The 17,435-nt window shown below is 43.5% G+C and overlaps 2 protein-coding genes across 2 annotated transcripts in view; one reads left to right on the forward strand and one right to left on the reverse strand.

Moving 5' to 3' along the window:
- Positions 1 to 1,407: 1,407 nt before the first annotated feature.
- Positions 1,408 to 2,833, reverse strand: PURG (purine rich element binding protein G). The gene has a single exon (XM_088531570.1). The coding sequence runs from the start codon at positions 2,818 to 2,820 to the stop codon at positions 1,792 to 1,794; it is 1,029 nt and encodes a 342-aa protein (XP_088387696.1). The 5' UTR covers positions 2,821 to 2,833; the 3' UTR covers positions 1,408 to 1,791.
- Positions 2,834 to 4,418: 1,585 nt separating this feature from the next.
- The window catches only part of WRN (WRN RecQ like helicase), a 29,180-nt gene continuing 16,163 nt past the window's right edge, over positions 4,419 to 17,435 (forward strand). Inside the window, exons 1-9 of the mRNA XM_088531571.1 lie at positions 4,419 to 4,562; positions 6,094 to 6,209; positions 7,149 to 7,294; positions 9,595 to 9,743; positions 11,498 to 11,647; positions 13,576 to 13,648; positions 15,018 to 15,129; positions 15,676 to 16,078; positions 16,804 to 16,884. Coding sequence (XP_088387697.1) covers positions 4,467 to 4,562; positions 6,094 to 6,209; positions 7,149 to 7,294; positions 9,595 to 9,743; positions 11,498 to 11,647; positions 13,576 to 13,648; positions 15,018 to 15,129; positions 15,676 to 16,078; positions 16,804 to 16,884 — 1,326 coding nt within the window. The 5' untranslated portion in view covers positions 4,419 to 4,466. The remainder of the gene's footprint in view (positions 4,563 to 6,093; positions 6,210 to 7,148; positions 7,295 to 9,594; positions 9,744 to 11,497; positions 11,648 to 13,575; positions 13,649 to 15,017; positions 15,130 to 15,675; positions 16,079 to 16,803; positions 16,885 to 17,435) is intronic.

Genomic DNA, 17,435 nt, shown 5'->3' on the forward strand with positions numbered 1-17,435 from the left:
TTTGTTAAACAAATTGACTACTTTTAGAATGCAGACTTAAATCCAGATTATCCTCTTAGTTCCTGCCCCCCATACCCAACCTTTCTGGTTGCGGTTCACGATGTAGCAGAGAATCACGTTTGGATTTCACGTGGCCGTGCAGGCGGGTTCAAACTAAGAGCCAAGAACAGTTTGGTTTTGGGGTAAATTTGATTCTAAGCTGATTAGAAAGAACATGTAATGGTTGGATCAGAAAACAGCTGGTCCAATGCGCACGAGGCCACTCTGTAAAAAATAAATAAATAAATTCAAAAAAAATCACATGGTTATAAGTATCTGATTTGGTACAGTAATTTGTATTGGTAAAAAAAGAAAAAAAAACCTTTAAAGTAGGCAATGCATTTACTCAAAGTACCTGGATTTTGGTCATTCTTCCAATGATTTTGGAAGAAAGAGAACTGGTCCCTACATGGCCAAGAAAGTCCATGGTACATATTTATCTCTGAAGAAATGCCAAAGAATTTGGGAAAACTCTCTCCAAGCCTCCAAAAGAGGTAATTCTACCTATTTTCCCTCAAGCAGAGGATTTATTTTGCAAGAGGGGATACCTGTAACCCTGACGTTACAGACACTGGCAGACTTCACCATCAGATATCAGGTGTTGATCAGAGCCTTGGCTTTGAGAGGGTGGGGAGAAGGTGGGAGTAGGACATGGATATTACCTTGGGACAACAACATCTGTGAAATCAACGTGACAAAGACACCATGGCACCGAAAACGCACTCCAGAGAAATATGATCGAGATGCATTTTTATGCAAATCAAATGGTGCACCAAACCCCCCAAAGGTCTTTCTCACAGAAGGAGGAGAAAAATGCCCACGTTTTCCTCACGCTTTTCACATCACAACTGCATTAATCTCCCGTTTGGGAGAGAACCCAGGAATCTCAATAATCGCAATCACTCGGCACCTGCCTCACGGCCGCTTGCTGGAACCCATAACACCCCCACTACAAAAATAGCTTTTGAAAATTCGAGAAATGCATTAAAACACCAGCTTCGCAAGGGCAGAACACATAGATGAATAATGGGCTGATATTTGTGGCTATTAATTCAGAAGGGTTAGAACGCAACCACAGCTCCATAATCGTGGGATACTCAGGGTAATCTGGTCAGCACAAAACCGCAAAATTAAATAACAAGTTTTCCACCCTTTACCAGTGCATTTATAAAGGTCTGACCAGTTATCAAGATTTTACCTGCAGAGAATATTGTTTCGAACCCAGTAACCATGCTAATTTCAAAACGTCTACCTCTCCTCAGACATGTATGAGCAGTTAACATGAAGTTGACTGGTTTGGCAGATGCCTTTTGGCTAAGCACAGACAGAATTCATTCTCAGAAAATCTGGCTTAAGCAGAAACCAATACATTTCAGCGTGAGGTTCTTTTGTATCACATTGAAGTGCAACACAAGCCTTATCTAGACTCTTTAAAGGTCAGAATGTCATTCTTTTTTTGTGCTGATATGTGTACTTCCATAGTCTTCCACACTTGATGCAGCTGACTCATACAGACTTGGGAGGTTGGTATTTCGCAAGAAATAGAGAGATGGTCTGAGTGTAATTTAACATGATAACAAGACTCCTGCAACATTATGTACTCTGGAGTTAATAATAACTACCCAAAAAGGATTTTTACAAAAAATGGGGGCAATTTCAAATTACTTTAGATCAGTCCCTCTCACCAATTTCTGCTTTTTTTTTCCCTTTTTTTTTTTATTTAATTTTGCCAGATGGCCAGTTCAATGCACTCTACTCGAGACCCTCTTGCTCTTCGCCACTGTCCCCTCTGATATCCATTCTTTTTTCTTTATGGCTGTTGTAAATCCTCCTCATCTCTTCTTCATACTTGATAAAATTCTCCCCAAACCTTGTCCACGCTTTGTACGGAACAGTGATGGTGTTACGGTACGGCGGCCTCACCTCACTTACCTTCAGGAAAATGCCATACCTGTTGGATCCCACATCAAAGTAGAACCGCTTGTTGTCCACTCGGAACGAGGTGCCTTCGGGGAGCTCGGCGGGCTCCTCGCCGCCGCCGCCGCGGCGCTCCTCCATGTCCCCGTCGCCGTACTCTTCAATCAGCTGCACCAGAGCATCCCTGAACTCGATCATGCCCTGCGCCGGCAGGACGATAGTCTGCTCCTGCCCCAAACTGTGGCCGAAGTAGCCGATCATGCCAGGTCCTCGACTCATGGTTTGCCTAATGCGCAGGAAGCGCCCCCGCTGGTTCTCCTTCAGATCCAGGTAGTACTTCCTGTTGTCCCGCTCGATGTACTCCGTCTTGAGGACGCTGTGCGGCTGCTCCTCCGAGCCCAGCGACACCGGCGGCGAAGGCGGCGGCGGCTGGGGCGGCTGGGGCTGCCGCCGCCGCGGCGGCTGCTCTTTGCCATTGCTGTGCTCCGGCCGGTGGCCGTGGCTGCCCTTGAGGCCCAGGTGCGCGTAGTGCTCGATGAAGTCGCCCAGACACTCCTTCAGCTCCGCGGCCACGGACAGCGAGAGCGTCAGCTTGCTCTTCCTGATGTTGTCTTGCCGGCCTCTTCCGATCCAGACCTCCGCTATCTTCAGGAAGCGCCCGCGGGAGCTCTGCTTCACGTCCAGGTAAAAGCGCTTCTTCTGGATGTCCACCCTCTTGGAGGCCAGCTCCTGGATCTCCATGCAGCCCCCCTGCGAGGAGGCTGCGTAGTGGTACTGCTGCTGGGGCTGTGAGTAAACGCTCCTGTGCAGGCCCGAGCTGCCCAGGTTCCTTCCTCCTCCTCCTCCTCCTCTCCCTCTTTCCATCTTTACCGATCAGCTGGAGGTAACACACAGCAGAGACACGGGGGCAGCATCAGCACCGGGGCCTGCCCGGCGCCGCAGCTGCGCGGGGACGTGGCCGGCGCCCGCCGCGACCCCCGGCGCCCCCCGCGCGGCCCGGCCCGGCCCGGCCCTGCCCGCTCCCGCGGGAGCAGCGCCCGCCGCCGCCGCCGCCACGTCCTCCCGGCGCCGCGTCCCCCCGCGCCGCCGGGGCTCCCGCCTGCGGGGCCGCTTCCCGCCGTGCCCCGGGGATCCCGCGACCCCCGCCCCGCGCGTGACCCTGCGGCCTTCCCCGCCCGGAGCGCCCTCCTCGCGGCACCGCGGCCGCGCGCTGCGCTCGCCGCGAGCCGCCGTGTCCTTCCCGGCGCCGGGGCTGCCCCGCGGCGCCGCCGCCGCTCCCCGCGCCGCTCGCTCACCCCGCAGCGCCCATCGCCGCCGGTGCCCTTCAGCCGCCGCCGCAGCCGGCAGCCCCGCCGCCCCCCGCCGCGCAGAGCGCCGGGCAGGCGCGGCCCCCCGGCGCCCCGCGGCTGCGCCCGCTCCTCGCCGCCCGCCCGAGGACGGCGGCGGCGGCGGCGGCAGCAGCAGCGCGGAGGGCGCCGCCGTCTCGCCTGCCCGGCCCCGGGACTACAGTGCCCACAATGCCCCGCGGCCAAAGGGCCGCCACCGCCCCGTCGCGCATGCGCGTCACCTCGGGTAACCTCCCGCTGCCGAGGCTCGGCGAGACTGCCCGGCCGGTGAGCGGGGCGGGGCGGGGCTCGCTCGTGACGCACTAAGCGCGCGCCGTGACGCCCGCCCGCCATGCGCGGTGCGCGGCGCGGGGGCGGCAGAAGGGCTCCCGCTGCGGCGGGTCCTGCAGGGCTCGTCGTGGTGGTTGCGCCGCGCTCCGCTGCCCCGGGGGCTCGCGGGTCCACCCCCGCCTCGGGTGTCGGCCCCAGGTCCGAAGTGGGGGGGGTCCCGGCTCGCCCGGCTGCGGGGCCCGGTGTGTAGAAGAGCAAGCGAGGAGCCGCTCCGGGGGCAGCTGCGAGGCCGCGGGGCAGGTTCATGTTTCTCACTCGTTACGGTTGGGGTCAGGTAATGGCTGGGCGCCGGAAAGGAGGTTTCCTGGCAGTGCAAGGGGGCCGAGCTTTTGGGGTGAAACTGGCATCTTCAGGGTGTGTGCTCTTCCAGTGCACTGCTGTAACCGAAGGTGCCAGTTAATGGTGCTGTTAAGTGAGTAGTGGGTCCCTGTGGCAGAAAGCTGCAAATCCATCTGCCCCAGGGGAGGTTCATATGTTCCGAACGGTTGTGTTGAGCAGAGGTGGCAGTGGGTAGGGCTGTGCATCTGGGCTGGTGCTCTGAGTGAAACGAAACCGAATCTTCTTCCCTCCGTGGGGCTTTCAGAGACTTCTCTCTTTGTTTTAATTTGTTTGATTCCCATTTACTTCTGTATCGTGTAATGCATTTCCATGGGTTAGTGCGGGAGCTCTGTAGATCTCCTTCCTTGTTCACAGGGTGTTTAAGGTTGCAGTGTGATCCTAGATTTTTTTTTTCCAGCCTAAAAATTGAAAGAGTTATAAGTTGTCTCTGTACAAATTACAGACTCTTTGAATTTTTTGTTCTCTTATGAAGAAAAGTAACAGACATGTGAGAAAATGAATGAAATGGATTTGCTAACTACTGCTCTGCAGAATAAATATCCTCAGTGGATGCTTGCACAGAACCAAGAGGAAATTCTGGCTGATAAAAAGGTATGCCGTCACATTAAGGAAAAATACGTAGTCTGTTTTAAGGTGCACAGTAAAACAACATTGGCCTGTACCTATGTAGTTAGAACTGGGCCTCTCGATTTCTCATGTTGGGATGTTTGCAGCCAATAATTACCCTTAGGCACTTCTGAACAGTTTATTTCTATGACTTGTCCGGTCATCAGTTTGAGCAGTTTAAGTATAAAACTTCCATTAAAGGCAAATCTGTAAGTTCTTAAGAAGCATTAAGGAAAGGATTCTTTGTGTAAACCTGAAATAGTCAATATCTTTGCTTTTGGTTTCAGAATCTCCCTCTTCTAGGCTGTTGATCACTTCTGAAGCTGTGCTAATAAACAGTTTTATGCAAGGAGCCTGCTTTTGCTTGACAGGCTTTTTTCTGATCTTTAACTAGAATATGATAAATGTTACTTATTAAGATTTACTGCTGTCATCTTAGCTCTCTGCATGTTTGTTATCAACATGCAGGTTCTGTGGGCAGGTGAGTATTTCAAGATATTGCAGGTGTTTTAGAGTTGGAATAAGTTCCCAAGTCCATCTCTGTTGGGTAATTAGACCCCCGAGAAGAATCAGCATCGACTGGAAAGTTCAATGTCACATTTTCCTGCATGCTTAAGCTTTAAAACTGTAAACAAGAACTCAGTTGACAGAGTTAGTCTGTTTAAATACTGCCTGTCATTTTAAAACTGTGGATTTTACTGCACAACAGACTTCTAGCTGGCAGTATCATGTATATAGTGAAATGTGTTGGCAGATGCATGGGACCAAGGAAACAGGGTTCTTTCTAACAGCAGCTTATCCACAGACGTCGTAGCTCTTTGCTGCTTCTAACCTCTCTTCTTCTTTGCAAAACGTGGTCTAAAAAGAGCGTGAATGGTGTTGCAGAGCTGAGTACCCAGAAGATGGCAAATGATTTGGCTGAGAATTGGGAATACCTCAATTTTATTCTCGCAGAGCAGTGCAGTTTATTTTGGGGATAGTTGGACATGTGAGGTTCTGCTTTCAGCTGAATTTGTGCTCTGAATGGAGGGGCTTCAGGCTTATAGCCTGATTGAATCTAAATGAATTTCACAATGACCTTCAAAGGCTGCTGCTTGACAAATTTCTGAGCTGGGAAGGTGCTACTGCATTTCAAGTAGTGCTGAGGTTTTTTTAACACCATCAAAATTGTGCTTTTTTTTTTTTTTTTTCCTCTCCCCAAGTTTGTTTTAAAAATGATTTGAATCCATTTGGCTGGAATAATCCAAAAAGGGTCAGCTGAGGGGCAAATTCAGTCCGTGCTTTCAGTCTCAAGTATGTGGAGTTTAACAAATAAATCGAGGAGTCAACCCAAAGTTTTTGATAGGAAGCATTAGCCCATTGCTAGTGGTAGTAGCCTTGCATGTGGAGTGTGGTTTTGCAGTGATGAGTCCCAGAATTGCTGGGATATGACTTTGACATCATATATAATGGTTGCAGTGCTGATGCCTCTGTTTTGTGGCCTAAAACAGACCTTCTTCCAAATATTTTTCTGCAGAAGCTTAATATTCACAGGAGTCTTCTGGAGGACGGGCTGCCCTTCCTAGAGTTCTGCGGCTCTGTTGTTTACAGCTACGATGCCAGCGACTGTTCCCTTCTTTCTGAAGATATCGGGTAACGGCTCTTCTGTTTTGTTGTTCTTTTTTTTTCTTTTCTTTTTTTTCCCCCCTCCCTTTCTGAAAAGGACTTGGCTCTTCTCTCTGTCTGCTTCTACTGGCTGAGATTGTGCCTTTTGTGTCCCAGAGGTCAGCCAGAGAAAATCTCTGGTCATAATGACTATCCTGTTTCGGCTGGCAAAGCACAGTGGCAGCAAGTGCAAAGGGCAGCTATTGCTCCTGACAACCAGTTATCCCTGTCAGGGGTATCCCTCACTCATCTACAGGGAGGAGACTTTTCAGAATACATCTGTGTGTGGTGCTGTGTGCTCGTAGTTTTGCATTTGGACTTTTCCTGGAGATGCTGTGGTTAAACCCTGCGCTTGCTTTAAATGAAGTCATGCAGTGCAAGCTCTGACGCAGCTCTATTGTAGGTGATATGTATAGTTCCTTGATTTTCCATGACTTAACTGGGAAATGGGAACTAAATTAAATCAAGAGCATGTGTGAACTGTGAACACACACAATGGGGAAAGGATGTTTGAAGAAATCCTAATTCATGATGCTAACACACTATTTTGTTTTTTGATAGCACAGCTCATCTTTCTGGGTAATTATTCAATTCTGAAATTTTCAGTGCAGCAGGATAAATAAAAAGCAAACTTTCAAAGGGAAAATAAACTCTTCCTTCTCATTTTCGGTATGGTTATTTTATGTAGTACTGTCAGAAATCAAGCTGGTTCGACAGGTTTTATGCAGCTTTTTGGAGAAGCAACAATTCAACCTGCTATACAAGGTTGTATGCTGAAAACCATCATGAAGTCATTTCTGTGTGCCATACCTGTGAAAGGAAGAATATACTGCAAAGATACAAACCTCTTTATTTATGACTAAAGTCTGGTATCTTAAGCGCTGATGGGAGGGCAGCTAAATGTGCAAAATGTCGATCTCTTTTCAGGGGGAGTTTAGCTGATGGGGCTGCTGTTGGATTTGATATTGAATGGCCACCGTCCTATACTAAAGGAAAAATGGCAAAAGTAGCTCTAATCCAAATATGTGTGACTGAGGAGAAATGTTACTTGTTTCACATCTCTTCCATGTCAGGTACTGTAATTTCTGTATTCCTCTCAGTTTGGGCATGAGTTACCATGTTGCATGTTAGTTGATCTGAGCTTTGGCTTTGAGCAGTAACAAATATTTACATTACCTTTGATGGGTGGGAGGTGATGAAATCACCTTTCCCTCCTGTCCCTTATAATAGAGGAGAGTTGAATAAAAGCTTCCCAAAAGGAATAGGGATAAGCCAATGCTATTTTAAACTCTTTGGTTTGTTAAATTGAAAAGATGCCTCTGAAATGTCTGATTTCCCCAGGGTGTATATGCTGAGGTATAATAGTGATAGTTTAATGGTGATGTGCAATCCTTTGTCATTTAGAGCAGATGGGGTGGAAAACTTAATTAGTGGAGGCTATTCAATCTAGGAGACAGTAAGGTATGAGTGCACAAGAGATTTGAGGAAAAGGAAGCAATGGAAAGAAGAGACAGCCTTATCCAGCATCAACAAAAAGACAATTTTGGCTTTGGAATACAAAGCATTTCTGTGTCTTTCACATGAGCAGCCGCTGAGCACGTGACAGCCAAAGGCAGAGCTTCTGCCCGGGTCACGTTCTGAGCTTCTGTTCGTGGCAGTGGGGGGTGCACTTTGAACTGATCTTGTGTCATGAGCCATAGCCAATTTCTGATGATTCAGAGTTGTGGTGTCTGTTGTTGGTTTTTTTTTTTTTTTTTTTTGACTTACAAGACTATTAATGCTGGCCCATCTAGTCAAATGGACAAGGCTTACAACATTGTGCTGCAAATATTTATTTTAATATCTTATTAAACACTCTTAATGTGAGGAGTGTATGTATAGTCTTAACAACTTTTCTTCCAGTTATTTTTAGTAAAATTCTTTGCAGTTTTCCATTTCTTAGTCACTGTTTTCCTTTAAAAACTTTTTTTTCCCCCCTGTTTCTCAGGTTGCCACCTCTCTGTAGTTTTGAAGTTGGACCTTTGTCGTTCATATACTTTTTGTTTGTTGCCCGTTGGGAAGTTTCTATCCTTCAAAATTTTCATCGTGACATTCTTGGATGAAAAGCTCCTTATCAGGAAGTTAGTTAGTTAGTTACTCATATGTTAGTGACATATGTTAGTTAGCTAGTTACTCACTCATATGTTAGTGACATATACTACACGCCTTAATTTAGCGCCACCATAAGTGTCTCCCCTTCAGAGGGTCCTCCAGTTTGCTTTGGTTGAGGTGCTACGGCAGTGTCATCACTAAGGTGGCCAGCATTCTGGAGCCACAGATTCCCATGATAATTCTCTAAGTTGGTACCAAATGTCAGTCAAGGCCATGAAAGATGGAGATTATTGTGTAAAATGGAATCAGTGACATATGGTGATTGCTGATCTATATAAATGTTTATTATGTTGTTGAAAAGTCTGAAGGCAAAACCAACCAAGTCCCTAAGTGCTTTGTATTTGTGAAATGCTGAACATTTGTAGGTACTGGAATTCACTTTGGGACTAATTCAGTATATCCAGCTGCAGTTTCTGGAGATGTATGTCTAAATAAGAAGCTGTGAATTTTAAAACACTGATGAAATCAGGAGTGGTGGGCAGAAATAGCAACTTTCAGTTTGCTATCAAGTACTTTCATTGTCTTTAAAAATCTTCAACTTAAAAATGCCTTTTGATCTGGGATTGCCATGAGAGCAATTTGGACTGATTATTATTTTGAATGACTTATCTGGGCTAGGTGAAGGATCTGATTGCCTACTGTGTGTTTTAAACTTAAAGGTACTGCTTTTTTGGACGAGCTCAGTGCTAGGACTGAGAACATACCACAAAGTCTGTTCTCCTCGTAATTGCTTGTGCTTATGATATGAAGTGTTTCCACTAGACACAGAACACCAATAATTTGGAACAATTATCATGTAGCAAATAGTAAAACAGTATTGTATTTGGTTTCATGTGCATCCAATTTCTTAGATTATAATGTGGGTTTTTTTTTCCCTAGAGACATTGTCTTTTTGTTATCTGGTTTGAAGGAGAGTTATACAAATGAAACGGAAGTCTCAAGAAGACTTGCTCTCAGGCACAAAATGAATGTGAATATTTTCAATATTTCTTTTCTACCTGTTGATACTTCAGCCAACTGATTTTGCATCACTCCATAGTAGTACAAACTGAACTGTATACACATCACAGCTTTTTGGAGTTTCCCTTTTTACCGGGGAGGGGAAAAAAAAAAAGGCACGGGCTTTCACAGGTGGTATTGTGCTAAGATTTTAATATTTGCATTAGAATATCTGTCAGTTTTCAGCATCTAGTTTCTAAAGTTTGGGCTTAATCTATTTTAGGTTTTCCCAAGGGACTCCAAAGACTGCTTGAGGATGAAACAATTAAAAAGGTTGGCGTAGGAATTGAGGGAGATCAATGGAAGCTGATGAGTGACTTTGAAATCAAAATGAAGAGTTTGGTGGAGCTGTCTGACCTTGCTAATGAGAAAGTAAAACTTCAAATGTTTTTTTTTTTTTTTTTTTCCTTTCTTTTTTTTTTCCTGTTTTGGGAGGGCTACTTTTTCAGTTGTGCAAAAGGAAGCTTATTGTCTTTGCAGGTGTGCAGTTCTGATAGCAAGCAGGTTCTGAAGAAAACTAAGAGATGTATTAAAAGTTATTGGGGGAGGAGAGAAGCTTGAGGATCTCTCAAGAAAGTGTGCAGAATTAAATACTGTTACAGTGGACTAGGTTTTTAACAGACCCTTCCTCCCCCTCTGTTCTGTTCACCTCTTTCATTTAGAAGGTAGAGCATTTTTAACTTGGTTGCAGATGTATTTTTTATCATTTTTTTTTTTCCTGACCTCATACAGTGCAGTAATTTGTCAGTGTTCTGATTTTAATGCTGTACATTTCTCAGCAGTACCGTGAACCTTTAGGATTAAATGACAGAAATGCAGTAGAGACAGTGAATGGCTGATGCCTCCAGAAGGGAGTCCCCCTTTCTGCTACCACTTACCTGGTGCAGGGAGTCTGGTCTTCCAGCAAGCCCTCAATGCAAGGGACTAGACAATCTAGGGATGTAGGGATGGCTTCCTTTCCATGACTCCTAAGTTTGTGGTATGTCCTCTCACGTGGGAGAGGTTTCCATGGTCTGGCTATTTACTGTTTAGAAACAGTTATATTTTTTATGTTCTGAACTCAAATGTAGCTACATTTCTGTGCCTGTTTATTAGGGAGGAGGGCCAAGAGCTCATTACTTTGCAAATCATCCTTATGATTCATATTTCTGTTGTGTTCCTCAAAGATTTTCTGCCTTTTGTGTGTACAAAATTCTGTACCTGTACTCAGTCTCTCAGCAGTAAACTTCTTTTTTTTTTTTTTTTTTTTTTTTTTTGGTTGATAATAGGACCAGTCATATTTTTCTGGTAGACAACAGCGTAAAGTTGTGATGCCACACGGCTTCATTAGGCTTGACAGATGTCCATGTTTTGAAAATACTCTCAGGTTAGAGTATTGGAGGACCACATTGTGAGTCTCTCATCCTCAGAGTCAGAAGGGGGATTTCCTAAACTGCCTCTAGGAAAGCCAATTAAGACAACAGGCTGTGACGACTTTGAATGACACTTATGATTAGAAAAACAACAGAAAACAACAGTGCATTGGGGTGGTTTCTAGAGTCTTCCAGTGAACTTGTCCACAGTAGGCTGAGTAGGTGTTAGCGTGGAATACAATTGTATTCTTTACACCTTGCACTTGGTTTCTCAGGCATGCAAATGATGACCAAAGCCATTGCAAACACTGATATTTCATTTTTCTTAAATGTTTTGGACTTTTAAAAATATTAAATGTAGGTAATTGAACAATGTTCAAGGAAGGAGGGCTTTGTTTTTCAAGGGAGATAAAAACCAAGAGACAAAACTTGGGCTACACTATAAAGAGAAACATCTTATTTTGGTTGTGTGACAATGCCCTCTCATGGTGCATGCACTTATCTGGTCCTCGTGTGGTCTTTCCAGATTGACAGCATAGAGATATCCTAAAAATACAGTTTTAGGGCAGGAAAGTAGAGATTTCTAGTGGCCAAACTACCTCTTAGTATGTTAAGAGCAGATTTAGGCTTGAAGAACGGTCACTCTGCTGAAGAACTAGTTTGTACGGACTAATACAGAGCTCTGCCCCTAATCAATATGCTCAGCTACTTTTAGGAGCATATATTACTAAGCACAATTGTTTCACCCTTTAAACAAGTCATCTTTGTTTTCAGCTGAAGTGTAAGGAAATATGGAGTCTAAATGGACTGGTAAAACACCTTTTTGGCAAGCAACTTCTGAAAGATAAGTCTGTCCGCTGTAGTAAATGGGAAGAATTTCCATTGAATGAGAAGCAGAAATTGTATGCAGCCACAGATGCTTATGTACGTACAAAGAATTTGCCATTCTTTTCTTATTTAAAATTTTCTTTCCTCATGTGCCTTTTGCTGCTTTTTTTTTTATTGCCTTTCTGCTACAGAACATAGCAAACATGAAGATTATGGTCATCTGTGGATACGGCATATTTACAAGTTGTCCAATACCTCTTCTGCCTTAAATGGCATTTTGAACTCTGGTGTTAATTCGGAGCTGTCATAAGATCTTAAACAAAGATTTATTTTATTGCTTGTACTTGATTCAATAATCTCTGGTTTGCTGAAATGACTTGAATAGGGTATTGTGTGGACAGTTTGGATATAAAATTGAGCATTGCTTGGGAAAAAGATATTCTATACCAAAATAGTCCCGAGCCTACAATGAATTCCTCTTTTCTTTCTGCTCTATGGTGTTGCAAGACTTTTTTTTTTTTTTTTTTTTTTTTTTTTTTCAGTAAAGTCTGTGCATGAACCAGATCTCCTGGAGGTTCTGCTGCCTCTGTACTTGTCAAGTGACAGTTAGCCACTCCTCTGGCACACTTCTTGCTTTTTTCCTTTGGACTGTGACCTCTGCATTTTAATGGAGCAGTGAGGTGGAATTTATGTGCATGTCTGTGCAATTAGCACAGAGTTTGGCAGATAAACTCAGCTCTTGCAGAGTGACTATCCTACATACAAGTAATAGAGTTGACAAGTGTATGCAAAAAGTTCTAAAAAAAACACTTGCAGTGTTTCTTGAATTCTGTTGTCTGCAGATGTTCACTATAGCTTGTTAGTGCTTTCGAATGTGTTCTCCTAAGGGGTTTTTGCTTGCCTTTTTGAGCTTATGAGCTGGTATCCAGTCTCCTCAGCCCCTTTTAAATGTATGTGAAATAATAAGCAAATTCTGAGAAGCATAACTTTCTCCAGTAGACACAACAGAACCATAGTGTAACTTAAAAGGAAGAGTAATTATTACACTTATATATGTGTGGGGTTTTTTTTTTTATTGTTTTTGTTGTTGTTTGTTTAAACTCTGTAGAAGATTCTGCTGTTCGGAAAGCGGTTAAGTTTTCTGTGCACTGCGAAGGGATTTATTAATGTACAGTTGACTGCTGTCTGCTCCCTGTGAGGAAAATATTGTTTATGGGACCACTTGAATATTGCACTTGGGTTTTTTTATTTCTGTAATCAGACTAGGCAACGTGGCCCCAATTTTCCTCCTTGTTTTCTGTTGTGGCTCTGAAAACATGCATTTCTATTCTAGTTAAGTTTTGAATTGTGGAGGGATTAGGCCTCTAGAGGTGCAGGACCCAAACCAGTGCAAAAAGGGGCTTTGTGTTCTCCAAGCTGTCAGGTGCAGCTGCTTTTCCCAGGCAATGTCTGCTTCTCACTGTGCTCTGCTCACCTGGCCTGCCTTTTGGAGCCTCCCAGGAAAGCATGGGGGAGCAACTTATTTCTCCTTCCTCTTGAAGATGCTTTGATTAATATGTGCAGCCTAATTAGCACATTCTTGGGTTTAGGCTGCTTCCCACTGTTAGAACTTCTTATTCATATCAAGGGAAATATTAAATACGTGGAATCTGCCTTAGTAGCTTCGTAAGTGTTCTCTTGGAGCGTTATATAAAAGCTGAATGAGATGGAGCAGATGGTAAGATGGGGAATGGAGTCGTCACAAGGTAATGAAACTGGGACCTTGTCTTAAAAATATCTGCTATAGTTTGGTCCTGGAGCTGGGGCTTCACCTTTGTGAAAGGTTCTGCAGTATGTTACATGGTTGTGATTGCTGTGACTCAATGCTTTACTCTTGAATCTTGAGTCATGTCATACAACTGTATTCCTAAGAAATTAATGTTCTGGCTTGCCAAACTAATTTTCATTGTCTTTTTGTTTAGTCTTTAAAATGTGCTTTCTCCGCAGAGTCCCAGTGGCTGAATTTTGTTTGCTTTCCTCTGCAGGCTGGCTTCATCGTTTATCAAAAACTGAAAAACATGAACAGCAGTGACCAGAAAATACTTTGTGTAAGACAAGGTAAATGATACATTTAAGCATAAGTACAACTGAACATTGTTTTCCTTTTAAGTGTGTGTGTGTATATATATATATATATTTTTTTTTTTTTTTATTCCTTCCCTATGCTATCCTTGTGTCAGGATAGGGTCTGTCTTGAGAGAGCAGACAGTGAAGGCTGTTAGAATACCTGCGTTACATACTGTGGACTCTTTCCTGCAGTGATGTCTTGGTGTGCTGCTTTGCTGGTAACAATTTCTGCTCTCATCATGTATGTTGACAGGATCACTTTAGTAAGTTGATACCAATTCTGCTGAACCAGGGACCAAAATCTAGTTTAAGATGGGAAAAATTATTTGTTACTTACTAGGGTTCTTTTTGAGGCATGCAGTTAGGACACAGATATTTTCAAAGCAGCTTAGGTAAATTTACTTAATCAGAAATAGTAACTCTGAAATGTTGGTTTTAATTCTCAGTTACATGATTCATAAGGCAAGTTGAGTGTTGCATGTAGTATATGACTTAAAGAAAAGCAGTTTTTTGGCAGGGACTGGCTGCATCCGTGTGTTCTCTCAAAGCATGCTTTCGTGCTGGAAGCTACAGTAGTAATTGTTTTTACTTGAACAGTGCTCAGGAGATACTTTAAATTTCTGGCTTCTTTGCTTACCAGTATTGTAACAATTCTGAAATGCGCAGGTCTTGCTCTTAGAAAGAGGATTACAATCTGGGTTAGAGAGTTGCAGTCGCTTTTTTTTTTTTTTTTTTTTTCTCCAAACAAACAAAATACACACAGAAAAACTGTTTAAAAACAGAAGCAGGTGTTTATTCACCCATTAGATGAACAAATAAATACAGCAAACAAACTTATTTCTCTATTGATTTGCATGAGAAGAGATCTCGGAAGTGCTGTTATTTAACTGCTCCGAGGGGCTCTAGAGGGCTGCACAGTTGGCTTGGTGCTCATGTCTACCTGGTCGTACTGCACACGGCTTCTGTCTCAGCTCCTGTCAGAATGAAAGTTGCAAACAGGGTTTCATTGTTCGGGAAGTTGATAAAAAGTAGATTTTTACCTTGTGTTAAAGTTCAGGAAGGTGGTTGATGTGGATTATTGAATTTGCCTCACTGGGGTGGTAGTTTCTGATTATGCAAAAGAAAATTCTTGAAAAATCTGAACTCTGCTGTTAAAATATACCTGCTTATCCCAATCATTTCTGTACACACTGGAAGAGAGTAAACAGCATAAGTCTGTTTTCCATAAGTCTTTTTTGATTTGAAGGTTGGAGCTTGGTGGGGAAGGTTTAAAAAAGATAAATGGAAATGGAGAAGTAATGTTAGTTAAGGCTTGAGAATAATAAGTTATTCTTAAGTAACTCTATGGCTCTTCTTGCAGATGAGATGTTGCCAGATGATGTGAAGGAGCGTTTGACTTCACTAGCTGAAGAGATAGTGGATCTGGCTTCTCATATCCCTGGATCTTCTGGACAACTTGGAAACTTGCAGAGGTTAGAGTTTTTTTTGAGTACTTGATCTGTCTGCTGAGGTCTCAAACAACACAGTATATCTGTGTTAACTATCTGATATTTCTTTATCTTTTAAAAAACAAGAAAGCAAAGCTCACTCAAGGGAAAATGTTGCCTTTATACCTAGATGTGATAAATACAGCTTTTCTCTGACCTAATTGCAGTGGATTTGCAGTTGAACTTTGCTAGATCCACTTCTTGCTGAAATGCAAGACCTACTTCCATAAGTATTCAGAGCTCTAATGTGCCTGATTATATCAAGTATCCAGACTTCTAGTAAGTGTGGGAGCAACACCACAAACTGTTCGCAGAATCTTAATAGCTTTTCTTCAGTGTCATCAAAGAGTTTGGGCTTACATTCTTGCAGCAAGCAAGCTGCAGCTGAGAGACAAGCCTTTGTATATGAGATTTTGGGGAAATTTGTCCGGAGAAGCTGGGTGTCTCAGAATTCTCAGATTGGTTTGGAGATAAGGTGTATGCAGTAACACTTGGTCATTTTTTGCCTAACTTTTCTATTTTACCTTTCAGAGCTGCAGAAATACTTGCTGATATCTCAGAAAATGTAAGCGCTTTAAGAAGCACGCTGTTTGGTGGTAACAGTTCCCCTTCTGTGCTGGAAAGGAAATGTGCAGCAGCTCCGGAGTCCACAGATGCTGAAGCCGAAGACGCTAAATTGTCTGAATTTCCTAAAAAAATGCAAGGCGACTTCAACATCTGCTCAGATGCTACATTAGCTGCCCTCTGGGAGGGAGATGGCAATGTAGGAGAAGCAGAGATTGATGATGCTGAGAAGAAAGAAGGGCCTGTAGCAGCTGATTCTAAGGACAGAGCAGGCAGAGATGACTTCATGTCGCTGGATATTACTGAACACGAACTGCAGATGTTGGAGCAGCAGGCTGCAAAAGAATTTCTAAATGAAGCTGTGCCTGAGGTAATAAGAAAAACCCTTGTAAAGCATAAGCACTTACCAGAGGAAGTGATTGCATCCTTGATTTCCCATGGGATTTTGGAAGGCTGTCTTGCTGAGGGGAAAATAAGGCAAGCAAGAAGAAGGGCTTTGAGTCTGCAAAGTATTGGTGGAGGTACTCAGACACTGAGCTGCTCTTCAGACTGTTGGGACAACTAGTACTGAGTGCAGACACTCAAGTTACTCTGATTAGTTTTATTCTTTCAAGTGTTAACACCCTTAGAGTAAGGAATTCCAGCAATATGAGGACAAATTCTCTAGTCCAACACCTCCAACTTGGTCATGAATAGAAAGCAGATATTTATCCAAGGGATCTGTAAACTGTAGCCCTTCCAGTGACTGATAAATGTCAATTAATGCATCTTCCATCAAATGATAATTTTCCTATGTTCCAAGCGTTTCCCATACCTGGTGAGACTAGTTTTATTTTCTTCTTATCTTATATTTCCTATGTCTTAAATCTTTTAAAACTTATGTTTTAATATTGTTCCAAATGTGTTTCATTGTGGGCAGGCATCAGAACTGAATGTTGAGCCGAGTAGTTTTTGGCAAGAGTTAAAAGCATGGAGAAATAGCTTATAACATGTAAGAATGGTATGAAGAACTTAGTAAAATTGGAATAGCTTTTAGGATAGAAAAAAAATGAAGGAAAAATATAAATGAGTAATATATGTATTTTTTTTCCTTAGGAGGAATCTTCCACAGATAACGAACAAAATATTTCCTGTGTGATTGAGAGCGATGAAGAATTGGAAATGGAGATGCTTAAAGTAAGTACTTTTGAGTTTATTTTTTGGGCCAGAGTGGAATAAAGCGTTGAGGGGGCTGCTTATAAACAATGTACAAGAGTCAAGTAAATGTGGACACATAAGAATTTAAGTAAGTAGGGTTGGGCCTCAATACCCCATCTATCCTGCCACATTTTTAGCACACCAGCTTGGGCTTTCCCTGCCACCTGAGCCCTGCAGTTGTGTAGGTCATTCACGAGCTGATTTGCTCTGAGTATCACGCATTCAAACCCTTGCCTAGCTTGTGTGATATGCAGGCCGCACATTTGAGCTGTGGGCCAAACCAGTTGCTTCATAGCCACATCTCTTGCAGTGCTCAGTTCTTTGGTGTTTTATGGAGGAGGATGTTCTGTCTAACTTGTCTTTAGCCGATCCTGCAGAGTGTTTATGAATTTCAAGTGAAGCTTTTGAGCAGCTCCATTATGGCAGCCACAGGTGTTGGTGTGCCCATTCACATGTGGAGGTTGCATGTGTTACAGCTAAGTAAGAGGCAGGATACAAATGGGCTGGGAAAAAAACTGTGGCTCTCCACC

This window comes from Tinamus guttatus, unplaced genomic scaffold, assembly GCF_059628265.1.
Source record: "Tinamus guttatus ecotype Peru unplaced genomic scaffold, ASM5962826v1 Tinamus_guttatus_pri_ptg000423l, whole genome shotgun sequence".
NCBI lineage: Eukaryota > Metazoa > Chordata > Aves > Tinamiformes > Tinamidae > Tinamus > Tinamus guttatus.

Excerpts from the sequence above, each read along its gene's own strand:
- PURG (XM_088531570.1), bottom strand. The coding sequence starts at position 2,820 with ATGGAAAGAGGGAGAGGAGGAGGAGGAGGAGGAAGGAACCTGGGCAGC.